The sequence below is a fragment of the Pagrus major genome, chromosome 11, assembly GCF_040436345.1.
Source record: "Pagrus major chromosome 11, Pma_NU_1.0".
Classification (NCBI taxonomy): Eukaryota; Metazoa; Chordata; class Actinopteri; order Spariformes; family Sparidae; genus Pagrus; species Pagrus major.
Window position 1 is genome coordinate 33,024,302 of NC_133225.1, and position 25,992 is coordinate 33,050,293.

At 39.8% G+C, this 25,992-nt stretch overlaps 2 protein-coding genes across 2 annotated transcripts in view; both read left to right on the plus strand.

The window, feature by feature from the left end:
* Nucleotides 1-703: 703 nt before the first annotated feature.
* On the plus strand, nucleotides 704-6,999 carry commd2 (COMM domain containing 2). The gene is made up of 6 exons (XM_073477253.1): nucleotides 704-850; nucleotides 2,385-2,462; nucleotides 4,047-4,129; nucleotides 5,006-5,080; nucleotides 5,199-5,297; nucleotides 6,512-6,999. Exons 1-6 carry the CDS (start codon nucleotides 784-786, stop codon nucleotides 6,707-6,709), a joined length of 600 nt encoding a protein of 199 aa, XP_073333354.1. The 5' UTR covers nucleotides 704-783; the 3' UTR covers nucleotides 6,710-6,999.
* A 4,064-nt stretch (nucleotides 7,000-11,063) lies between these two features.
* Nucleotides 11,064-25,992, plus strand: part of trappc8 (trafficking protein particle complex subunit 8) — a 43,799-nt gene continuing 28,870 nt past the window's right edge. The window contains exons 1-7 of the mRNA XM_073476102.1: nucleotides 11,064-11,346; nucleotides 17,365-17,574; nucleotides 18,321-18,410; nucleotides 21,061-21,235; nucleotides 21,531-21,684; nucleotides 22,335-22,431; nucleotides 24,757-25,019. Coding sequence (XP_073332203.1) covers nucleotides 11,190-11,346; nucleotides 17,365-17,574; nucleotides 18,321-18,410; nucleotides 21,061-21,235; nucleotides 21,531-21,684; nucleotides 22,335-22,431; nucleotides 24,757-25,019 — 1,146 coding nt within the window. The 5' untranslated portion in view covers nucleotides 11,064-11,189. The remainder of the gene's footprint in view (nucleotides 11,347-17,364; nucleotides 17,575-18,320; nucleotides 18,411-21,060; nucleotides 21,236-21,530; nucleotides 21,685-22,334; nucleotides 22,432-24,756; nucleotides 25,020-25,992) is intronic.

Genomic DNA, 25,992 nt, shown 5'->3' on the forward strand with positions numbered 1-25,992 from the left:
AGATCAAGAACTTGGAGGGATCACATATCTCATCTGGCCTCACAACACCTTGGGATCCAACAGGAAGTGCTGGAAAGCATTGCAGGGCAGAGGGACATCTGGAATACTATGCTAAGCCTACTGCCACGGCACGTCAAGTTTAACTGGATTTAACTGGATCAACAGCAGTTTTGCTGTTGTTCTGTAAGGTAATAAAACTGTAAGTCTCCTGTACTGCTAATTCTGTAACAGCAAAACACAGGTTTAGAGGTTAAAAATTGACATTTAAATTGGCATGATAAGTGATATGTAGTAATCTACTCACAAACAAAATAAACATTGACTGGTCACTTAGCATTTTGAGGTAATATAAGTGATTGACATATTTACATTTACAGACATACACAAGTGAATGCCAGTGATATCACAATATAATCCCTCCTTTAAAGGCATCAAACTATTATGATGAAATATCACCAGATGTCTCTTCTCAACAGCAGGATTAGGGAAATAGGTTTGTTATCCTATTGAGGAAAAATTGGTTTTGCACATTTTGGAAACTTCCCCTCCAGTGATGGAGATTAATACACAGGCTTCATGCACTTCCCAAGGGAATAACACACACACACACACACATTGATAAGATGGTTAGCTCCAGAAGATGGCAGTAATGCAATAATAACAAAAGTAGCTGCACCAAGGCACCACAGAAGAAGACACCGCTACGGCTTCCGGTTTAATGGCCGTGTTTGTCCGTGACTGTTGAACTGTTGTGTGTCTGTCGAACAGGACGCAGTTGTCAGGATGCTGCTGGTTTTGTCTGAGGACCACAAAGAGCACCTCGCCTTCCTGCCGAAGGTTGACACCGCAGGTAAAGAAGCGCCCTGTACTGACCCACGATCCGGAGCCTGACGGCGTGTTGGCTGCTCTCCCCACAAGCTGCTTCTTCTCTTAATGTGTGAATGTCAGCTGACTGTGAACAGACATGAGTGGTGAGGATGTTCTGCTGGACAGAATGTGTCTGTCTGTATCACCAACATCAGGATATGAAGCTGCACGTGCGCGTCACGAGTTGTCATAGTCTGAAACCCTCCGCTCGTTATAAGAACCTGAGCCCGTCTGTCTGTGTGACTTCATGTACCTTATGTTCTATGATATATTCATTTTGAATAGCTCTGTTCATGTTCCTTTTGTGTGCTTGTTTGGCTTATAAATGAGATGTGTATGTGCTGCCGTTGTTCTTACCTGAATTCTTTGTGTATTGTTCTCTTCCTCAATTTGAGAAAAGTTTCTCATCACATCAGTCATAGAACCTCCGTCAGATGTGAGAATATTTGTAAGAAAAACGTTCACTGAAAAAGATATGCCCTCTCTGTGATCTGAGACAAATGTGTTTCTTAACTAAATGTAAGGTAAAGTGATTCACAGATTCACAATCTGTTTCTAAGCCTGTTTAGAAGAATGTGCGTGCTGTAGTCTTTTCTCTTGGTGTGTGGAAACATTCAGTGAAACTCTACCGAGCTAACTAACACAATTTTTAAAACCATCTGTGTGAAACAGGTAGACTGGAGTCATGTAGAGAGGAGAAAAGTAGCAGAAAAATGAGGCATTCAATGGAGGAATAAGATTGTTTTATTTTAAAATGTGTTAGGAAAGAGCCTCCCACACACCGTCCACTTCACTTGCAATCAAGAGAGATTTTGAGGGATGTCTGTTTGGGCCACGCGAGTCCACAACCCTACTTAAGACAGCCTTCCCTTTGTCTTGTAAGATAACCTGATGAAGGTCTAAGTACCAAAACGTTGTTGTCAATAAACTTAATTTCAAATGAAGTGGACAGTGTGCAGGAGTCTTCTCCTGATTTTGTCAGCCTTCTGACGCACCTGTCAACTTTAAGGTTGGCAAAAGCTGCACTCCATGAATTTTAAAATATGTTGGCATATATTTTTCCAGAATAACTGTGTTAAACATATTATCTGATGTTACTGTGTATGTTTCTTACATGTCAACTGGCATGTGTCGACATGGGATTGTAGGAATCTTACTAAATGACAAAGGTTGCATACTAAATCTAATGAAGAGAGGAAATACATGAATGAAAGACAGAGAGAGGCAGTCATGATTTGGAGCACAGACATTGGAAACTGTGATATGCTGAACCAGTCAAACCATTTATGATCACAATGCAGCCTAGTGCATGTGGCTGTCACTGTGGGCTCTATTTTTAAAGTAATATTTGTTTGTGATTATGACAGTCATCTATATCTTGTTAAAGTGAACAGACACACACACAGGCATCAACTATTTCTATATATTGTCCTAACCCCAGATATGTGCTCAATTTTATTACATTGAAAAACCATCATTTCATATGTCCATGTGTGTATGTGTTTTTTTGTCTTCAGTGGTTGGAGAGTTTGGTCGCATAGCGCTGGAGTTCCTGAGGAGAGGAACCAGCCCCAAGATCTACGAGGGAGCAGCAAGTAAGACTCTGCACCTTTTATTACATACTCCTTATCTACCAGCACCAGTTAACACTGTGGGCAGTAGTGGACTAGTCGTGAACCATATGGTGTAAAACAGCATCACACAAATGTACTGGGCTGCCCAGTATAGATTTGCTACAGAAGCCCTGAGAGTCATCCATTTTCTGAGTCTGATCTAAATTATTTTCTCTCCTGTGTTTATGACTTGGGGAAAAGTTTTATATAAGTTTAATAATACGTTTTTCCAGGATAAAATAATGAAGTTGCAGGAACTGAAAAAACTTTTTTTTTTTCGTGTGAGGAACCGAGTGAAACATTTTAATTTTTTTTTCAGGACAATTTCTTTTCGTGTGTTGAACCAACTGAAAAATAAGATAATTTTTTTTATAGAGGAAAACATATTTTTTTCTTTGTAAGGCTGAAGTGTTTGTTTTTGTAATGTAAACTTTGACCACAAGAGGCTGAAGTGCACCGCTACCCCATGTTCTAAATAGGATGAGAACTACCCATGTCCTTCCAGGTGAGTGTAATTTCTCTCTCGAGGATTATGTAACATGACTGTCATGTCTTTCGGCGAGGAATATGTAATACTTGGCGCTAACCTGCCGCTATTTCAGGGGGTGGAATACTGTGTATTATCAGCAAGTCAGATCAAGGATAAACATTTGATGGCCTCATTTGTGGAATTCAAATGAATAATAATTATAATAATTAAGATCAGACTAAGAAAATGGATCACCAGAAAACAAAAATTCTCATTTGCCCCTCTGGGCTTCCGTAATTAAACATACTGTATACACAGCATTTGTTGAGGTTTGTTATACTGCAGAATTCTCATAGTTTATGTTGGAAATATAAATGTACGTGTCACATTATTAAAGTAGATGCACCTTACTATTTCTAATATTTAGTCTACCTTTTAATTGATATAAGACAAAGTAAAAAATATTAGAAACACCTCCCAGTATAATAGCATTCAACTGCACCACAAACTGGAGCCATAAAGTAAAGACTCAACACCTGGCTGAGAACTTTTAATCAAAAACTGAAGAACCATCACAAAGACAGAACTTCCTGCTGGCTGTTGCTAACTGTACACTATATGAGTTTTAGCTCTGTGGGCCTAATAAACTGGACACTGAGTGCATATTTAAACTACAAAAAGCCTATTCGGCAGTGGCATTAAAAAAGAGCTTCACTGATCCGCTCCTGCCCAGTGTCATATTTTCCACATTTATGTCAAAGACACAAAGCAACTTAATAAAAATCAGTATACTTTAAACCCCAATAAATACACAGCACTAAATAAACGGTGTGACAGATATAAACTACAAACAGTGTTGCAGACGTTATGGTGTGAATACGACAACAGCCCACTCACAGCTCCTCTTATGCAGTGTTGAAATTATAACAACACAGAATCAACAGCTAATAAATTCAAGCATTTTATTAAACCAAGTAAATGAACAGACAAAGGACATGTAAACAGAGTGAGACAGCTGTCAGACATTCTTTCACATAATGACACACAACAAACCTGCCAGGACTTTACAGTAATCCATAATGAGCCACTACTTTCAGGGAAGCTGTGTGTTCCTGTGGAAATGGTGCATCATGGAGTGGAGGGCCTGATGTTCCTGATGACAGAGAGCTCCAAACACATGGTAACCCACTCACACTCTGACACTTGTCTCTGTGTTTGAAATGGCTGAGGTTCATTAACACTCTTTGATATGGTCCAGACCAGTGATTCCCAAAGTGTGGGCTTTGAAGGTACTGCAGGTGGGCTGCCAGAGGTCATTTACAATGATTCACATAGAATTGTCCTGTTTATGAAATAGTAATCCAAAGCTTTAGGGAAATGTGTCAGTTTAGTCTCATGTGTTGATCAGAGTTGTGATGTGAAGAGGGCCCCAGAAGATTTTCCAATTTCAAATTGGGCTTTGTCACTCTGCATACATTCATTCTTAAGTTCTGCATGCCATGATCCATCACACAGGTGGCCAAACAGATTCATTGTTAACTTGCAACACTTTATTCAGAAACCCATTCTGTCATGGTCCTGGTAATGCTTATCACTTCATTTTTCAATATTTCTATTATTTATTTTCATATGGAAAAAGTTTTACAGTGTGTTGTGATGTAAAACACTTAGGAAGAAGGAGAGAACTTTTAATGAAAACTTTGGTAAGTGTGAGTAGGTGAATAACTATAACCTCCAATCTACAGGTGTGTGTACTGTTTGTACGGGTTAATAGATTAGTTTCCCTTTTCCTTTCACAGCAGACTTTTTCACTTGTCATCGCAGGAGAGGCACAGAAAGAGTTCTGTTAGATGTTAGTGAGAACTGTAACCATAACTGTACTGTAGTGTACAAGGAGAACAACTACAGTACATTTAATGAATGGTTCCCTTTTGTTGCGAGTGGAAAACAGTGAACAGCAAGAACCAGAAATGTATGAATTTGTGTATTACAATACTGAAGGAATCACTTGTCCCCAGTGTCACTGTTCCTTGTGTGTATGTTTTTGTGTATGCAGCTCTCTGAAGTGGACTTCCTGGACTCGGTGTTGGTTTTGGGGTTCAGTGAAGAGCTTAACCAGATCCTCTTACAGGTGACTTTAAATCAGTTGGATTTATCTGACATGATTTGAGCATTGTTTGACTTTATGCAGTCAGTATGTTGGACAGGTCATTGCACTCCAGCTGAGCGTGTGAGGGTTTTTGTTGCAGCTGTACCTGCAGCACCACAGTCAGATCCGCAGTATCCTGAGTCAGCTGCCTTCTAACCTGCCTGCCTACCACAGCCTAGAATGGAGACTGGATGTACAGGTGTGTGTGTTCATGTGCATACCATATATTATAGACATTATACAGGGTTCCCTTGGTCACGAAATTTCTAGAAGGGTTAGGAAATTAGAAAGACTGTTTTCCAGACCTGGAAAAGGGTTTGAAATGAACGAACAGTGTGGTAATTGATCAGCCACTGGTTGTTATTAGCCGATTTTTGTTTGAAATAGTTTGAACGGTGGTCACTATGAAGGCCGAAAAGGAGAGCCCATGAGATATGCACAAGACAGTTTCTCTTCATAGCATACTGCAGGGCTCAGGACTGAAGTGCTGTCCCATCATCCACAGAAATGGGGTGAAATATTACAGAAAAGTTGCCACAACAATGCCAAGATCTTGTGTACCAATTAACGCTGTCCAACTATATGTGCAGGCCATGATTTTATCACACGTCTCCTATTGTGTAACTGTCTGGGGCCAGGCCACCCAATCAGCAATGAAACCTATGTTGTCATTACACAAACAAGCCCTTACAATATTGGAACAGAAGCCAATGAAATGGCCCTATTGCAATATCAACAAAAGTATAATCTATTAAGCTTTGACAATTTCACAAATCTCTCACTGATAAAATGTATTTTTAAGTGTGTGAAGGGGCCTTGTCCCAGAATTAGCCAGTCAAATGGTTCTAAAATGCTCCAGTAAAGAAGCCACCACAAGGGGTGCAGTTAGTGGAGACTGTAAACCAGCAAAATGCAAGAGAGCATTTGGCCAGTCCTCTTTTACAGTGAAAGGCCCACAGATTTGGAATACCCTACCATCAGAAATGAATAACTGATTTCAAAGCTTTCAATACTAAGGCAAAACTATGGCTTAAACAATGGCAAATCTCTGAACACTAACTATGTTTTATACCGCATTGTATATTTTACCTTTGTTTCTCTTTTCTTTTTGTTTGTTTTTAATTGTCATTCTTAGTCATTACAATCAATTTGCTTGTCTATGTCTGCTTGACTGTTAGCTTTTATGTCTATTTTAGTATTGTGTCGTATCATGTTTCTTTCTCCAGAAGCCTAACCAGGGACAAGGACTGCAGATTAGCCACGGCTAGAAGTCCCATATACATTGCATTGGTTGCACTCTAAATATATGTGTTTTTAGCACTTTGAGCTGTAAAGGATCTGTTTATCAATATTCAGATTTTAATTGCCTTTCTCCCCCTTGCATCTATGTCACTCCCCATTCCTTCCTGCCAGTTGGCGAGTCGATCAGTCCGGCAGCAGGTCATTCCCATGCTCACGATGCATCTCCTCCTGACGAGAGGTTGTGACAGCAGCAGCCGGGTTCTCCAGACAGACCCCAGCACTCTCCTGCACCTCATCTCCACACTGGAGGCTGCGCTGGCTGCCATGAAAACCAGTCACTCCCGCCGCATATTACGCAACATCAAATAACCCCCTAGGTCACATTCTATATGACGTGTGCCTCCTGCCACCTGCAAAACACCACATTACTGCCTTTATACCTGGGAAAACATTAAGCAGTGTCTGTATTCTTCAGTACAGTGTTGAATGTTGATTTGATTTGATCCTGGATGGTAAGTCAAGTTTCTGCCCATTTGACTGGCAACTGGTCATCACTTTATTACCCTTGAGTTTCTGTGTGCCAAATGATATTGACTGTATTGTATATAGCTTTCTACATTGCTACTGTTATTGTATAAAACTGTAATACAGAGATAAAACACCTGTCTTGTGGTCTGTCAAAGCCAACAATGTAAAGGTAGGAAGGCCCTGACTTTTGAGGAGTACAGTCCTGCCCTATGAAGGCAACCTGCAGTAACTACACAAACAATGATCGTGAAAAAAATGGCTTCAAAGATCACGACTGTCCAGCCAAATGTGTTATAGTTAGAACAGCAGTTATGTCCTTTTTAATTAAATATGTATTCTCTTTTATTCTGTAATGTTCATGGCTTAAAAATCATGACCAATTATTTGACCTATGACCCTAAAGTGCCAGATGGTGCCTTTATATTACCTTGAAAAGATACAGTATATAGGTAGTGCAAAGGCAAGATAAAGCGAGGCTTAACCTACACAATTTATCGCAAGATAAATCAGATTTTTAATAGTTGAAGTCATAACTCACTTTTGACTAAAATTACGGTTAATGCACTTTGACTTTGCAGGGCAGAGTACATCTGTATCAGCATTTGATTGGAATAGAATGAAAGAGTATCATGGCCAACGACTGCTTCAGTGTAATTGTTGAAAGTAAAGAACTTGAACATAACATACACGGTAAGATGCTGCTGATGAGTTTTTATGCCCAGATTGCAGTTTTCAGGGAAGGCTGTGGTTGTTTAGTCAAATCATGTTTGCATGCTGCATAATAGTTTACAAAGGAAATTAGAATGTCTGTTGATCCTGAGCTCCACTTTATCAAGGCACATTAAGCTCAGTAACAACTTTAAAGAATTACACACCTCATTGTATGTAAACTGTACAAATGTTTTCAATACATAGCATGTTATTTATCAGAATCATCTTCTATTTGAGCAAATTTAGAAGCACTCGGTGTATGCAGATACCCCTGGAGTCACATACAAAATGCAAATTGCCAGCTGGTCTTCAAGTTTCATGGTTAATTTGTCATTTTGCAATACTGGTTGCAAAATGAAATTTAGTTTAAGCTCCTTTGTGCTACATTGGAGAAAAGCAATTCCCACAAACTCACTTACAAAACTGTTTTGTGGAGTGAACTGGAGTGTGGAAATAATGTATTGAGCAGTCTCAGTCTGAGGAGGGAAGCTGCTCTGTAGTCTGGTGGTACAGCAGCAGATACTTTTGTATCTGTTGTCAGATGGCAGCAGGTTGAACAGACTGGCTGGGTGGCTGTTGTCTTTTAGTATCTTTGGGCTCTGTGCAGACATCTCACTTCACTGATGTCACTGATGCTCTGTAGATGGTACCAGTGATGTTCTGGTGGTTTTAATCACCTGCTGTAGAGCCTTCCTGTCCTGGGCTGTGATGAACCATGACAGTTTGTGATGTTTCCAGTCAGGATGCTTTCTATTGCTCCTCTGTAAAACTTGACCAGAATCTTGCACCTAAATTTAGCCTTCACAAGTTTAGCCCCTTTTCTTTTTTCTTTTCTTTCTTTTTTTTTTTCCAACCAGGGCGGTGATGTGTGATTAACATGATTCTCTGGTTCTCTGAGATGGTAATTCCTCAATACCTAAAATTGCTCCACCTCAGCTCCACTGATGTAGACAGGGGTGTGTGTCTTTGCCTCCTTTTTTCTAAAATCAACAGTGGGGACCTTGGTTTTGTTGATGTTGAGCAGTAGATTGTTCTCTAAAGATATGAACTGTCATCATTGTTTATAATGCAGCCGATGATGGTGGTGTCGTCCAGTGTTGTACTGCAGCTCAGAGTGTTTAGTTTTTCAATCAGCTTCATGGTGAGATTGTGTTGAATACTGAGCTGAAGTCAACAAACAGCCTCCTGATGTAGCTGTTGTTATTCTCCAGGTGTGTGAAGACTGAGTGAAGGGCAGTAGATATGACATCCTCTGTGGATCCGTTGGTTCTGAAAGCATACTGGTGAGGGTCCAGGCTGACAGGGATGTTGGCTTTGATACGCTGGAGAACCAGTTTCTCAAAGAACTTCATCAGGATGGGGGTGAGGGCCACAGGGTGGTAGTTATTAAGACTAGACACAGCAGAATTTTTAGGTACAGGATGTAGTAGCAAAATGTATAATTTGCATTTAACCACATATTGTTCCTACCTTGCATTACCTTGCACTGTTTTATTTCAAGTATCTATCTATAACCTCACATTTTATTGCACCTCTTAGCACTGTGAACTATGACCTTACTTTTAAGCAGCGACCTTGTTGATTTATGAGTAGCTGTTTGTGCACAATAGCACTCTGTCCTCCCTGGATGCTTGTTGGTTCTACAACAGTTCTACAATAAAAATTCCATCCTGCTCACTCACTCGCAACCCCACACTTCTTTTTCCGATGTTGATGGGTGTATTTCTATCAGGGCAATGTGTGCTTAATTAGAAAGGGCCAAAAAGGTAGCAAAATATAACAAAAATGTAGCAAGATTAAAGGAGCAATAAAGGAGATGCGCCACTGTTGCCATGGCTGTCTGCATTATTTATTGAAATTAGTCTACACAGGTGCTACCAAATAAAGTTCACAGATCATATATGGTTTAGGGTAATTTAAGTAAAAAAGTAAAAAAAAAAAATAAAAAAAAACATCCAGAAATTGGCTTGAAATAAAATGGAGACAATGGCTGCGCTTTAGCAAATGGAGTGCTGTGCGCAGAAGACTTTTTCTTAGGGACCTTGTTGCAGAGAGGGATTAGCTACTGTTAAGTCAGTTTTGTTTACCGAAGCCAACCTTGATCTGTACCAGCAGCTCATCCCGGCTTTGGACAGGCTAACAGTTCACATAAAGGCCATCCCATACACACACAAATTTGGTCGATTTTGAATTCTCATCATTGAAGTAATAACTTCTGTTGCAGGTGATCGGTTGGCTTACTGATAAATGCACACTTACTATTACACAAGAACTATCCAGAGTGTGTGGTAATTGAACCATGTGCGTCTTCGCAGACCAAGGATTTGCCTTTAATCCCTGCCTGCTGACACCTGTGGCAAATCCAGCAAACTTCACAGGAATTTAGACAGCACAGTGGAACACACCACAGGATTCTAAAACATCAGCTTGACAAGGTTTGTGTATATCCTGACTCGAACAAAAGAATCAGCCCCTTTTGGCCCTGACCGGCCCTTCACAATCAGTCAGATACCACCCACTAATACACCATTCTTGTGGTCCTCTTAAATATGCGCATTGTACTTTTCCCTCAAACTACTGTACCCAACATCCAACTTAAACCATGCACTGGTGCTCTCACACCTACCACCTGAACATGCATCCTTACTGGACAGGACCTCTTGGCAGAATTTTGCTTAGGGCCTCAGGGAGGTCTGCTTATGTATGAGACTAGTACAGGGGAAAATAGTTTTCATTTTCAATGGCTGGCAACAAATTTGTCCTTTTTTTTTTTTTTTTTTTAGGTATGTGGTAACTATTATTATCTGGTATGGCTTAACGTTTTACTATCCATGAGTTGTCATAGGCAACTCTCAGCTCTTTAGGCCAGTGCCTTTTCTGTTCAAGAGTACTAACACTTCAGTTCATCTGTGTGATAATAATACAGAGCACTCCTTCTTTTAGCCTTTAAGGCAGTTCATTTTAACTCCAAGCTTTGATCATATGTAAGTTTAGCCTCAAACTTTTCTAGTAATGTATTTCAACTCTTTGCTTCTAGGTTTTCAGCAGTGCAGAATGCATTTCCACTTTTAGATTTTCATCAATTTATTCCCCATTTCTGTAATTGTAGCAATGTTTTGAGATTCAGTTGAGCTGTCAGCCTTCACAATATTTTCTGCAGGAAATGCGTTTTCTATGTAATTATTTCATTGTTACATGTCGTTTATAGCAGCTCTTGCTCATCATCAGCGCTAATACAGATAATTTCACAGTATGATCTCTTGTGTTGTCTTGCTTTTTCACATTTAATATGTTTGTGTAGTAAATATACGGTCCAGTTTGGTGCGAAAAGCGTTCCAGCCTCGGCACATTGTTTATCATGAGCGAAGACACGACAGTCTCCTGTTGAAGTCAGGTTACTGCCAGGCAGGAGAGGAAAGAGGAAATGACGCAATGTCAGGCATCACCTGACCGATCAGTTCTACACAGGAAGTTGGTTCGCGAATACAACATGGCTGTTGTCTGCAAATAGAGGAGGAGTTGTCTTAAGCAATGAAATAAACAGGCTTTCGCAAACCGTAGGACAGTTGACTCAGTTCAGTGTGTTAGCTGGTTCTGACGCCGGTCCGACATGGCCCAGTGTGTTCAGTCTGTGCAGGAGTTCGTTCAGGACTCGTTTGTGCCGATGGTAGCCGTCTTATGTAGTGAAGAAGCGGAGAGAGTGACTCGCAAGAACAACCTGAATTTCGCTGAGCTGCTGAGGCCTTTCTGCAGACTAACGTCCGAAGGTAAGAACAGCTATTTTAAACCCACCATAACCATCGACTGTCAGTCTTACAGCCGTCACAAATCAAGCTCAAGCGAGGCAGCTAGCAACTTAAGCCTGAGGTTCGTGACAGTTGACATTAGCTCCGCGCTAACAGCCGGCTAGCAGACTGGATTGTGACTAAGCAGCTGTGCGTTGACAGAACAGATGAAGTCCAGACTTGGCATTTGAGAGGGCCAAGTGACACCTGACTATTTAGCCTCGGAATAATGTTGACAAGAACAACTCTGTTGATGTAGGTGTATCAGTCAAAATAATATTTGTGAAGTAGCGTTATTTAGCAAGCTACTTGGCTAGTGGGCTTCTGTTGGTTGCAGTCTAACTTAACTCCAGCCTCGTCACAACATTGTCAGGAGAGTGTTACAGGCTCGTTCGAGATGAACTGCCCGTCTGAAAGGTGGCAGGTGATGGCAGCAGGGGGCACTGACAAACATGTGCATTGAAGACATTAAAGGGGCACTGTGTAGTTTTGGAGAAGAAATTCAAACTCATAATTTTTAATATTTGCAATATTAATGAGGTAATAACACAAACAGAAATATGTATTTTTTCCATATGGGAATAAACAAGCTGTTCTCAGAGGAAAATAAGGTCGCAGAACACTGTTTGAGGCTAGAAAGGTGGCAGGGTCCGCCACATATAAACAAAGTTAAACAGTGTAAATTGTGTTGTCCTTTAAGGTCAGTTTGTTTATTTAGTTTGTTTAGGCAGAAAAATGAAGCTCTTTCTCATCTCATTAACATTTCTTTCCAAAAACTACAGAGTGCTCCTTTAAGCAAATTTGAGAAAGGAATGTTGATACTACATCAGTCACTGCTGTCTGCAGTATGTAGGGGTGGTTGTAGGAATTTGTAAGACTGGGTGGCCCAGGGGTGGCAAAGGGATGTTTGGAGGTGGTAACAATGAGTTGTTAAACTGGCGAACAGCCCGCAAAAGTAGTTATATAAACATAAATATAGTATTAATAGTAGGCTAAAAAATACATTTGTGGAACCTCTCTCTCTCTCTCTCTCTCTTATATGGTGCATTGCTTCAGCACCACTTTACACACTGTTTTGAATCCTCTGTTTAACTATGGAATGAGACTTGCCTCTGTTCAATCTTTGATGAGAGTTTCACATGCGCATTACGTAATGGGCAGGATGTAGCCAATCAGAGGCAGAGTAGGGTGGGTCATGCCAAGCAAGGTAGTATGATCAAAGGATGTTATAATTGATCCAAAACAATGCCGCTACAGCTGATAAGCATGCAGTATATATTTTCTAATATACACATATATATATATATATATATATATATATATATATATATATATATATATACATATATATATACATATATATATATACATATATATATATACATATATATATACATATATATATATATATATGTATATGTATATATATATATATATATATATACATATATATATATGTATATATATATATATATATATATATATATATACATATACACATAAGTTACAGAAGTTACACATAAGTTACAGAAGTTACACATAAGTTACAGAAGTAAAGGCTTGACTCCAAACCAGGTGTTTCAGGCAATGCAAGATCAGTGTTTTCTGTGGGAGAGAGTAACTCCCTTTGCCTTACTTTGGGAATACAACCAGTTTAAGGAACCACCTGAGCCGTTTTCACCCTGAGCTAACATTTGCCAGTGCTAATGCAGAGCATAACACTGCAGTGAGTCTGGCTAATCATAGAGGAATTGAGGAGGCGCTGTTTATTTTGCCATGTTTGTGATTGCTGCCATATTCAGGCAGTGCCCTTTCTCAGAGCTGCTATTGGAAATTTTTATTTTGTGGACAACAGCACACTTTTCACTTGCACTGCAGAAATGGACAATGTTTTATTTTATAATAAATCTGAACTAATTGAGGGGGCCACATTTTCTAGATGCAGCTTTTGTTTTTAATGTTATAAGCTGTAACAGTGTGCACTTTCTAAGTAAAAAGGGAGCTCAAATTTATCTGACTGCTTGTATTAATTGTTGAAAAAGTCGCAATGTGTGGATTTTGCAGTAATATTGAAAATTAAGGATGCAACACATTGCAGATGCATCGAGATGCCTCGAGAATTGTTTTGTATTTGAATCGTCGTCATCGTATTGTGAGGCCAGTGAAGATTCACACCTCTAATACACACTATAATATACTGATATAATATGACAATAAGCCTGGATGTTTTTAGATAGAGAATAATGAAAAAGTGGTTCTGACCATATTTAAGGCTGTTGAAGTCATAGACTTTGTTCTGATGAACAATTTGTAAGGTGTTAAGTAGGGCTGCCAGAGAATAATCAGTTTTATAGTTGATGGGCAGAGTCAACTGTTTTTTTTTACTCAGTCACAGAAAACAAAACTCCTCATACTCTATTTGATTTGATACTTTTTAAATCTGATGTCTGAAAAAGACGGACAAAGTAGTGAGACCTGAAGCTGTGAGTTTCTTACAGGACACTGAAGGTTTTTTTTTATGTCTAAATATAAGAAGTGTGGAAATGTCTCGGTTCTATGATACATCGGCATGTGGACGTGGTAGATTATGCATCAATTAGGGGTGTCACAATCTTGATTGTAAGTCGGATATTGATCGAAATTATGTCACGATCTTCTAAATCAAAGGTGGAATGGAGGATTTAGTCATGCCTCCAGTGTCACATCCAGCAGGTGTGCCAAGAGGGGGAAAAAAGCACACACAGCATGTTGTAGTGCAGTGAGTGGATTCACATTGGATCTGGCGTTCTGGTGAAAACGCAGGTTTTCACATTCATTTTAATGAGGGTAGTCCATTTTGGCTGCGGTAGTGCGTGCCGAAAAATTTGAGACGGAGTCAACTTTTGGAGAAACGCAGCCCGACATCACGTTGCGGTGGCCAATCACATAAGCTGGTGATCAGCCTACGACTGAAGCACCAGTGGAGCTGTGTTTTAACAGTGGAGTGCAAACTGATTGAATACACACAACACATTACTTTACACTCCACTCTTGCTTTAAAGTAATGTGTTGTGTGTCTTCAATCAGTTTGCACCAGTTTAAAACCCAGCTCTTGATGCCAATGATCACTGTAGGACTGGCATGTTTAACCTACTGTGGCAGAGGCGTGACCAGAGATCATAAGCAGAGTAGAATGGGTCAGTAGCAGGGCATGTTATTAAGCATGGATTTAATACTACAGAGGGAACACAACAGACATTTCTCAGTGAAGCGTTAAGTTTCACTTTCACTTCGGTTAGGTCCTGTCCCCCAGTTTAAAACACACAGTAATGACAGTGATGACTTTACTGTTATTTTTAATCCATCGATGAGGACAAACAATCACTAGTAGGTGCAGGATGCTAGTAGCACAACAATATAGCAGCTTCGCCTATCTGCAAACTGATCAGCGGGGTTCCCAACACGTCGCACACACGGACCATGGAGTGACACTGCACCAATCTGCAGCGTTTCACCGCACCACCGTCTGCTTGCTGTGCGTGTGTAGCATACACGTCCACAGGCAACATGGCAAACATACCAATAAACACATTTGCCTACAGTCATAAAACATAAATCAACAATAAAGAGGGGTGTAAGATTAAAAAAACACAAACACACCCAACAAAACACACATTCCTTGTTTAAGGAACAAGGATTGTTCTAACATATAGTGGATAGAATGGCTTAAAGTGAACCCTGAATTGTGTGCTTGAGTTGTTCAGTTTTGAGGTGCCTCATTATGTCCTCCACCCAAAGTTGATGGGAAGGCGGTGAGGTCTCTTTCCATCTGACCAGGATGAGTTGGCATGCAAGAAGGGTGGAGAAGGTCACCTCGCCTTGCAGCCTGATTGGCTGAAATTCTGACACTGGTGGGGCCACCCCAAATATAGCTGTCATAGGGTTTAATAGGAAGCTTTTGTCACAAACCTTGGAGACGATATCAAAGACCCTGGCCCAGAAACCTGCCAACTTTGGACAGGCCCAAGGCATATGGCTAAGAGCGCTGGGTTCATCTGCACCTTGGACAATTTTCATCTGTATCTGGAAAGAGTTTCGCAAGCTTGCTATTGGACAGGTGGAGCCTATGAATCACCTTAAATTGTATCAATCCATGCCTGATACATAGTCTGCCATGTTGCATCAGATATATCTGAGTCCAGTTCCAACCCCTAACTGGGCTCCAGCTATGTGAATTAACTCATTTATCATATATATGGCTCCTCTCTTTGATGGGTCTACACTTAAGAGGTCATCTATCCAGCTGCTTTGTGGGGTCTGAAGAGATGGAGATTTATATTTTTTGTTGCTCAATGGACATAAAAGTACCATCTCTTAAAAGATCACTCAGAATCTACACCCTTTCTTGTCCAAAGAAAATGCTGAGTCAGTGAGAGAGGGGGGAAACCAAGCATTTGCTCAAAGGCCATGGCAAGGCCTTGTCTATATTTAAAGTGGATCCAGAACTGTTCCAATATCTTAAATGTCCCCTGTGTCACTGGTGTTCCCTGACCAATTATGTATCGTCCATCGCCATCTCGAAGGATGCTTAATTCCTTAAACAGTACATTTCTTTGTAAAAGAATGACCACCCTCTGAGCTTTGCAATTAAATTTAGAATCATAGATCTGGGTAAACCCTGTTCTTTTTATTCTGGTCTGCTCTTTATTCAGACATGTAGAAATTATATTTATAATTTCAGACCCAACTGGTCCGCTATTGACTGAAGTCATATAGCAGATATTTTAAAAGTTGTCGCCATTGAGCCACCCCTATGAATAACCAGACACCTCTGTAAACATTTCATACATTGCCCTGTAGTATACTTGAAAGGTGTGAATCCTTACTGGCCCTACAACTCAATTACAATTCAGCTGTACATTTCGAATGCAAATGATTCTTGATGCATCTTGGAATCTAACCTAGTAAATTCTGCCTCAAGATTTTGTAAAGTGGAGATCTAGCTTTATTTACATTAGAACTAAACAGTATTGCTGTGAAGCCCTTTTTCACATTCCATAGTAATCTGGGGTCCTTCACAGTACCGGCATTAAAACCAAAAATTCACTGAATTCTGCTATGAATTGATTTGTATAGGCTTTGTTTTTCAATAACAGTAGTTTTAAAGTGCTATCTGGCTGCTTAGACAGATGACCTTAATTGGCAGAACAGAACCCAACGGTCTGATAGAACTATGTGAGTTAAACTTAATAATGCACTGAAAAAACTGAGACGGGTCCTGCTCCCCTGAGAATGTTGCATGTGTTCTGTCAAGGATCGGCTGCCACACTGCATTTGAATCAGCACCTGCAATTAGGGCTGCACAATTAATTGCAAAATAATCCAAATCGCAATATGGCTAAGTGCAATATCCAAATCACAAGAACTGCAATTATTTTCTAAAGGTAAAATGTGTCACAAAACAGTGTTTTAATGAAATGTTGTAGTGCTGAAGAGATGCCCTGGCCTACAAAGCTTGTTCTCCAGATGTAATAAAACATGTTTGTTTGGCAGAGACCAGGAGAAATGCCTCATCATCATGATTTTACTAGTTTTTCAATGACAATGAAAATTGTGATTTAAAATTGAACAATTCATAATAATGATAAATTGTATCGCAATCGCAATATCTGTCATAATAAGCGCAATATCACTTTTTGACCATATCGTGCAGCCCTATCTGCAATATAAAAATAATTATTCACCTCTAACAACTTTGTGGTAATGGGGTAGAAAGTTCTGTTGGAAAACATTTGGGGCATATGCTAATTAAGCGATTTAATGTTTGCTCTTTAAATACAAATAAATCCAACTGCAATGATTAGAAGAGCCTTAGCTTCAAGGAGGTTCATGGCAATAAATAAATATGTATTTGTTACAAGGCTCCAGACCTCAGCCTCACATGTGTGACTGTTATCAGAATTCTTGTGACTGCAGTGATACTGGTGTTGAACTAAGCGTTGTTCTCATCTTCTTCTTCAGGTCACATCCGGGACCCCAACAACCAGGTGCAAGTTGTGAAAAACTTGCGCATCTGTGTCAACAATGTGGTGACAAGTCCAAACACACCGTCTGCTGCCCTCAGCCCTGCCCAGTGCCGAATTCTCAATGATGTTGTGTTATCCTGCCAGCCACAAGAGGGAGTTGTGAACAATGTGGTCACAGCAGGAGACTATGATCTCAACTTCAGTGGTAAGGACTAGAGCTCAAAAGGTTCAGGCTTTTTAAGGTCAAAGCCGATATTTGAAGGATTAGAAAATCACGATTAACAAATGCCACTTTGCAAATCCTGCACAGGTCTAACCTTTTCTTGGATTTATTCCAGCTTGTGTATGTATACCATGGCACCTCGTGGTGGAAGCGTGGTTAAACCATGCAAGTAGAATTGATGGAAAATGCTTATAACCAACCACTTTCCTTTTACATATGATATGAACATTTGAAGAATTTCTCATGAAAGATTTTTTAATAATAGCTTCAGTGTTTTGGTTGTTATATATAAGCTTCTGTTAAATTTGTTACTTCGAAACCATCCCATATTTGAATCACAGAATGAATCACAGAATCACCCACAGACCTTACCCTTTGACACTGAGATGAATGGGCTCAAAGTAACACAAAGACTGCACCAATTTTCAATGGGATTGTTTCTCAACAAATATAAACTTGTGCAGTTAAAGTGATTTATAAAAAGTAATTACTCAAAGTGACTTTAAGAAAAAAGATTAGATCTTATTTAGCAGCCCATGTTGTGTTATCTTGATACAATTGTGGCATTTGCTTAACGGTAAACGATGTGTGTGATTGACATATGACTATGACTAAAATCATAAAGTGAAAGCAACAGTTTTGTCATGAGCATCTGGTACACAAGGAAAACAGTATGAGACAGTGGTTGGTTGTTGGATAATAGTCTCCTTTTGTCTTTTTGTCTCTAGCAACCACGCCCTGGTTTGAAACCTACAGGGAGAACTTCCTGCAGTCAATGCCTGCCTCTGACCACGAGTTTCTCAACCACTACCTCGCTTGTATCCTTCCAACAGCACACAAATCATCTTAAACCTGCAGTGTGGAACTTTTGTCTCCTTCCTCTGCCAGTTAGAGTAACTACACTAACACTGTTAAAGTGCTTATAACACCATATGCTCCACCAGTCTCCTATTCACTCCATTGCTACAGTTACCCACTTCAGCTCTGGCATCCCAGTCTTTGCTTTCAGCGTAGGAAAGATGCTGAAGGCAACAAAAAACTCTGTCTCCTGAGAAATGCAGGGACATTTACCTGGCGCTGACGGCTTAATCAGAATTGTGTGAACTAATTTGTAAAGGACGTTAATTTGTATGTAAAAGTCCCCCACTGCAGGTTTAAAGCTAGGGAAGCCCTAAAGGGCCATGCATTCATACATTTTATTTCCTCCGTTTTCCCGTGATAACGAGTTAATTTCATTTGTTTTCTCGAGATCTCGAGTTATTATCTCGAAATAACAACTGCTGTTTTCCCGAGATAACAGGATAATTTTCTCGAGATCTCGAGATAACGAAACTTTGTTTTCCCGAGATAATGATATAATTAATTCGAGATCTCGAGATAACGAGACTTTGTTTTCCCGAGATAACGATATAATTAATTTGAGATCTTGAGGAAACAAAACAATAGTGTAGTATATTAAATCATTGCAGGAAACATCATTCAGTGTAGCAATGTCAGAGGAGCAGGCGCATATCGATCACCGTGTCACATATCTTTTCAATCAAGGCCTGACACAGGCTGAAATAGCATTATGCCCTGCTATTACAGATAATATACACATTAGTGTGCGTAATCTAAAAAGATAGTTAGCAAGGCTTCAGCTATATCGGCGGCGCAATCTAAGTGAGCCTGATGTTGTCGTTTACTACATAGCTGACCAGCTACGAGGTCCCGGGTGTCTCCATAATCTCAGGCCTATCATATCACAGTCATTATCTCGAGATCTCAAATTAATTATATCGTTATCTCGGGAAAACAAAGTGTCATTATCTCTAAATCTCGAGTTATTATCTCGAAATAACAACTGCTGTTTTCCCGAGATAACAGGATAATTTTCTCGAGATCTCGAGATAACGAAACTTTGTTTTCCCGAGATAACAGGATAATTTTCTCAAGATCTCGAGATAACAAAACTTTGTTTTCCCGAGATAATTATATAATTAATTCGAGATCTCGAGATAACGAGACTTTGTTTTCCCGAGATAACGATATAATTAATTTGAGATCTTGAGAAAACAAAACGATAGTGTAGTATATTAAATCATTGCAGGAAACATCATTCAGTGTAGCAATGTCAGAGGAGCAGGAGCATATCAATCACTGCGTCACATATCTTTTCAATCAAGGCCTGACACAGGCTGAAATAGCATTATGCCTTGCTATTACAGACAATATACACATTAGTGTGCGTAATCTAAAAAGACAGTTAGCAAGGCTTCAGCCTTATCAGCGGCGCAATCTTCAAGTTTCATTATCTCGAAATCTCGAGAAAATTATCCCGTTTTCTCGGGAAAACAGCAGTTGTTATTTCGAGATAATAACTCAAGATCTCGAGAAAATAAATGAAATCAACTCGTTATCACGGGAAAACGGAGGAAATAAAATGTATGAATGCCTGGCCCTTTAGGGCTTCCATATAAAGCCTCCCAAAATGTAGTTCTAAATTTTAAATCGGTGTTTGCTTCTTAAACACACTACAATCAAATTTTAAACGTGTTATAAAACAATATTAATACTCGTACCTCTATATGACCTATATAAGCAAATGAGACCATTACAAAGAAGATTGGCTCTTTCTTTGTAGTTATTCTTATTCAGGTTGGATAAATCATAAAATTAAAGCGGTGGAGTGCTGAAGACGAATTAAGGAGTCTCTCAGCCTGAGGAAAGAAACTGCTCCCTAGTCTGGTGGTATGGCACTAAAACAAAGTTTTCTTTTCTTCATTGTTGTCATCTTTTGTTCACAGAGGCCACCAGAATAAAAGCCCTTTGTAGGAGCTTCAAACAATAATGTGCAAGTAATCCTAAATTTAATCAGATTTTGATTCAAATGTTGCTACATTCTGATTGGTGCACTGAAATACATGACAGCCAGAATCATACTCTGTAGCAGCCGATAATGTAATAATTTCAAGAAAATGAAATAAAATGTATTTTAATTATCTTGATTAAAAATGAATCAATATTTCCTAACTGATATCTTGATAATATTTTCACTGATAATGTAATACCTTATAACATTATTGGGAATTGCTGATATTATATCTAATCTGGGTAGTATAGGTTATTGCAGTTGTGAACCAAAAGGAGGCATAATTGAATGAATTATAATAATCTATTCCACAATTATTATTTTTTTGAATAAGCCTTACTGTCTTGACAGTTGCGTAGCATTTGTGTTACCAGTGCTTACTAAAGCAATTAGGCTGTGTGCTTGCAGAAAGTTTACCATTACTTGTTTTATTATTGTTATTATTGTTATTATTATTATTATTATTATTATTATTATTATTATTATCAGTAGTAGTAGTAGTAGTAGTAGTAGTAGTAGTAGTATTTGTAGTCTTCTGCTCGTGATGTAGTCTATCTGCTCTTCTCTGATGATCCACATGGTCTATAGTAGAGTCCTTGACGACCTGGTCCTGACAGGCCTGCTGGTGGTGTCTTCCACTGAAGCAGTCCCTGTGGAGCAGTTCCTTAAGCTTTCTCAGGAGCAGCACAGGATTCAGCACAGTGGAGAATACACAAACCCCAAGTGGTTTATACCCAACACACTGAAGTACTACGTCTTACTCCATGACATGAGTGAGGGGGATGAACAGAGGTACTGAAAGATGCTTCACTATCAGCATGCATAGATTTCTGCAGATCTGCCCGTTTGTGTTTTAGTACTGAACAAGATACAATTGTGCCATCTAAGGTTGTTAAACGTCATCATAATACTCTTTAAACTACCGCAGAGTCAACAATGTAACAATGTAGCAATGTAGAACATTTTAAAAATCAACCCATAACTCCTGTAGACGAATTAGCAAAAGTGGGTCATGCTGTTGTATTGTTTGTATTTGAGTAAGAATAAGCTGTGTTTTATATGATCAGTGTGGCTACTTCCTCTCCAGGGCAGATGCTGTGTATGAAGATATGAAACAGAGGTATGGTTCTCAGGGCTGCTACCTGTTGAAAATGAACACTCGTAGCTTCTCAGCTGAAGAAGATGAACAGATTCCCGACCCCTGGAGTCAATACCTGCACAGGAATATTCTACATACCCAGGTAAGAACTGTAGCTTCCTCCACATGCAGTGACATCATGAGCGTCAGTTACAGTAAACTTCAACTTAAGAATAAAATAAATAAAACTAGAATTGCCGCCTTGGGGTTGTGTGCCTCTGTACACCAGCCAAGATGCTGTTCCTGAGCTGTGGCTTTAGCAAAATGGGTGGAACATTTTTTGGAGAATATTGAGATGTCATGGTGAAGTTGACCTTTAGCCTTTGAATATAAAATGTCATTTTATTACTTTATCCTGTTAGACACTTGTGTAAATTGTTTTTCATACTTATCATATGTATTGTTGAATAATGGCCAAAATGTGTTTTGTGAGGGCACATTGACCTTGGAAATCTAATCAGTCCATCCTTTAATCCGAGTGTAAATTTGTTTGAAATTTTAAGCAAGTGATGCCAGTTTAAGTACTACATTATTTTTAATGTGTGCAGTACTTACTCTAAAAAAGATTCCTAAAACTAGCGATTGAACAGTAATCAGCTTTCACTGTCATTAAAATTGTGTTCAGTACGGCTCTGTCACAACAGTAATGGCAGGGTTACCAGAAAGTACTACACATGAATCAGCCAGAGGATTAGTCTGTTATGTCTTCTGTCAAAAACGAGCCTGGTGTTAACACAGTGACTCTTATTGCAGGATACACTCGAGGATATGACCCCAGCTGTGAACAGCGCTGCTGTTGAGAACAGTATCAGTGCAGCTGAAGTGGACTGCCATTACTCAACAGACAAAGGTCAGTCAATTCAGCAGCTCTCAAATGCAGTAACTTTAGTTTCCTCATGTTAGATAACCAAAAGCTATCATTTTATCTTACAGAAATGTCAGGTGAAATTATTAAAGTAGGTTTTTAACCTTTCTGAATTGTTAAAACATTAAAGCCACTGACATTTGAAGTGAAAGACATTGATCCTCTTGTTACAATGACACCTGTCAATGGAGAAGATACTGTACATGAGGCAGCAAATAAACAGTAAGTTCTTGAATTTGATTAGTTGGAAGCAGGAAAACAGGCAGGTGTAATGATCAGAGCGACTTGACAAGAGCCAATGCGATGGCTACACGACTGGGTCAGAGCATCCCGAAAAAGGCAGGTCTTGTTGGGTGTTCCCGGTCTGCAGTGGTTGACACCAACTGAAAGTGTCCAAAGAAGGATAACTGGTGAATTGGCAACAGGGTCATGGACATCCCAGGCTGACTGATGCGTGTGGGAAGCATAGAAGGCAAGCTGGCAGAGGCAGTGTGATGCTTTGGGCTGTGCTCTGCTAGAAAAGCTTGCATTCATGTGGATGTTAAGTTACATACCAACCTTCCTAAACTTTGTTGCAAACCCAGTACACACCTTCATTGCAATAATATTGCTTGATGGCAGTGGCCTCTCCCAGCAGTAAAATGCACCCTACCTCACTGCAAAAATTGTTGAGCAATGGTTTCCACTGGTTTCTACCTGTTAATCTAAACATCCGCCAACTGTTTATCATCATATGGATGCTGTGATAAAGTGTAATGATTGAAATCCTGACCCACCATGCATTGTGGAATGAGTTTTTTGCTCTTAATGACATCACATAATCACCATCAATAAACACCGGACCCTGTCTGGCTTTCACTCGTGGGGAAGGATGCCGTTTTTTCCGGGAAGAAGTTCTCTGAAGACTTGGTTGGAAGGGCTTACCGTCAGTGTTTTTTTTATATACAAGTTGCCAGACACAGTAACTACAACAACCTAATAGTGGAAGGAGATATGGTGAGTTTAAGTTTTTTGCTCAAAATCGCATCATATAATAACTGTCGGAGCTGCCTGGCCCTCTCTGCCGGGGATGGACGCTGTTTTTCAGGCAGAAATGTGAGAAAGAGTTGGTAGGACAGACAGGATGACAGCGACTTTTGCACATATGAATTCTGTATGTTTTTCCTAATATAAGATGCTGAAGACACTACCTGCTACCACATTACTGTTGTTTGGTCTTGTAACTTTGCTTTTGGGTTGAAGTGTGGGACATTTCTCTTTTATTGATAAGTGAAGGATCTGTTTAATTGTCAGACTGAAGACCATCAGACCGACGAACCCCTGTCCCACGGCTTTCCCATTCACACTGAGATCGTCTCGCCTCTGTTGCGGCTCTGCTACTACCTCCACTGGTGGATCAGAGATGGAATGAAACTGTCCCCCCCGTCCCCCATTCCACCTCTGTAACTTTCATACAGACGGCGAGGCGAAATATTCCTGCCATGAAAAGGCGCTGTGAATGGGGCTTAAGGTGTTGATTTGGCCTCAAAATTTGCCAGATCTCAGTTGCCTTACCGAAGCTTCTGTGGGATGTTTCAGACAAGCAAATCTGATCCATGGAGGCCCCACCTCACAACTTACAGGACTTAAAGGATCTGTTGCTAACGTCTTGGTGCCAGATACCACAGCACACTTTCAGAGGTCTTGTGGAGTCCATGCCTTAGGGTCAAAGCTGTTTTGGTGGCAAAAGGGGGACTGAGGCAACATTAGATAGGTGATTAGAATGTTGTGGCTGATCGTCTTATATACATATTAGGGCTGTCACTTTTTTCAAAAATCAAGATCAGATAAATTTGTTGGAATGCATTTGATTCTCACTCCCCACCCACATACCACCCACCTGTCGGGCAGCAAGGCTGTAATTGCTGCAAATGGGAAGCAAAGTTTGAAAGACAAAATTATTATTTCAAGTACATCATTATTTCTAACCTTGTCAATGTCTTGTGTATATAGCGACGCATTTGTGGAATTAAAGGGTTTTAGAGTTGTAGCGTGAGAACTTGTGTGTGGTTGTGTGTGTGTGTGTAGTTATCTTAAAAAAGTAAAGTGTAAGTCAAAGGCCAAAATATATCAAATCTAAGGCAATCATAATTATAGTGTTAAGCTTTTGATATTTCTTGGCTTACTCCATTGCTACCACACCACGCAATACTGAAGGCTATTTGATTTCTATAATATCCTGATTCATCTGCACAGGATTGTTTAGTTGCTGTGACAAATCAAAGCTCTGGTCAAACGACTGAGCATTGTTTTGACTCTGTTTCCTACCAGATGGAGTGTCCAACAGCCTGGAAAGCCATCCTCTCCAGCTGGACATACCAAGCAGCTCGGGGAGCCTGCACACCCTTGGTGCTGTCAAAACTGAACTGAAGAAAGGGGCAAGAGATCCAGAGAGTCTGGCAGGGGGAGCTGGGAGCCACGGGGCATGTCTGACCCTGAATGACCACGACCACATCAGACAGTTCATTCAAGAGTTCACCTTTAGGGGCCTGCTGCCACACATAGAGAAGAACATCAGACAGCTCAACGACCAGGTAAAACTCTGATTCTTCAACCTCAAAGATAGATTAATTCATTTTTATCATTTTCAACAGGTGTGTATTCAAATGAAGTTTATATTCCCCATATGCTACTCACAAAAGCAGAGATTATATAGAACCTTTTATGTAGGCAGCTGGCACGAACTGAAAGAGAGGAACTATATATTTTATATAATTTACCTCAATTATCAAATATATGCACTCCTTTGATTTAACTCAGTGTGCGAGTCTCTACTGCTAAAAATAAGATTTCCTCACAAGTGTGCGTCTAGTCTGTCTGTCAACATACAGTGCCTATAAAAAGTATTCACCCCCTTAATTGTTTTCCCCTTTTATTGTTTTTATAAATGGAATCATGGTCAATATACAAAACAAAAAAAATTACAAAAAAAATCTTTAATGTCAACGTGAAAACAGATTTGTACAAAGTAATTTCAATTAATTAAAAATATATATTGTAAAATAAGTGATTGCAGTAGTATTCACCCCCTTTAAAGTGACTGATTCACTAATTCAACAGTGGTCCAGCCAATTGGTGCTAGTAGTCTCACAGTTAGTGAAATGGAGATCACCTGAGTGCAGTGAATGTGTCTCAAGTGACTGTAGTATCTGTGAAAAGGTTATTGAAAAGCATAAGTCAGGGGATGGATGCAAAAGCATTTCCAAGTCACTGAACATGGGATGTTCAGTGACTTGGAAATGCTTTTGCATCCATTAAGAAATTAAGAAGGGAAATTAAGAAGGGATATGGCACATGTGTAAATCTGCCTAGAGCGGGCCGTGCAAGAAGGAGACTTATGAGGGAGGCCACCAACTCACACCGATCCCCATGCAACCTGACAGAGGTTGAGGAGTTTTGCAAAGAAGAATGGAGTAAAATTCCACTGTCCAGATGTGCAAGCCTGATTGAGACCTATCCACTCAGAGTCAGCGCAGCCAAAGGTGCATCTATATTACAAATAGGGGG

Coding starts and splice junctions, on each gene's coding strand:
- commd2 (XM_073477253.1), top strand. CDS start 784: ATGCTGCTGGTTTTGTCTGAGGACCACAAAGAGCACCTCGCCTTCCTG. Junction 2,463..4,046: donor GATCTACGAGGGAGCAGCAA/GTAAGACTCTGC, acceptor CACTACTTTCAG/GGAAGCTGTGTGTTCCTGTG. Junction 5,298..6,511: donor AATGGAGACTGGATGTACAG/GTGTGTGTGTTC, acceptor CCTTCCTGCCAG/TTGGCGAGTCGATCAGTCCG.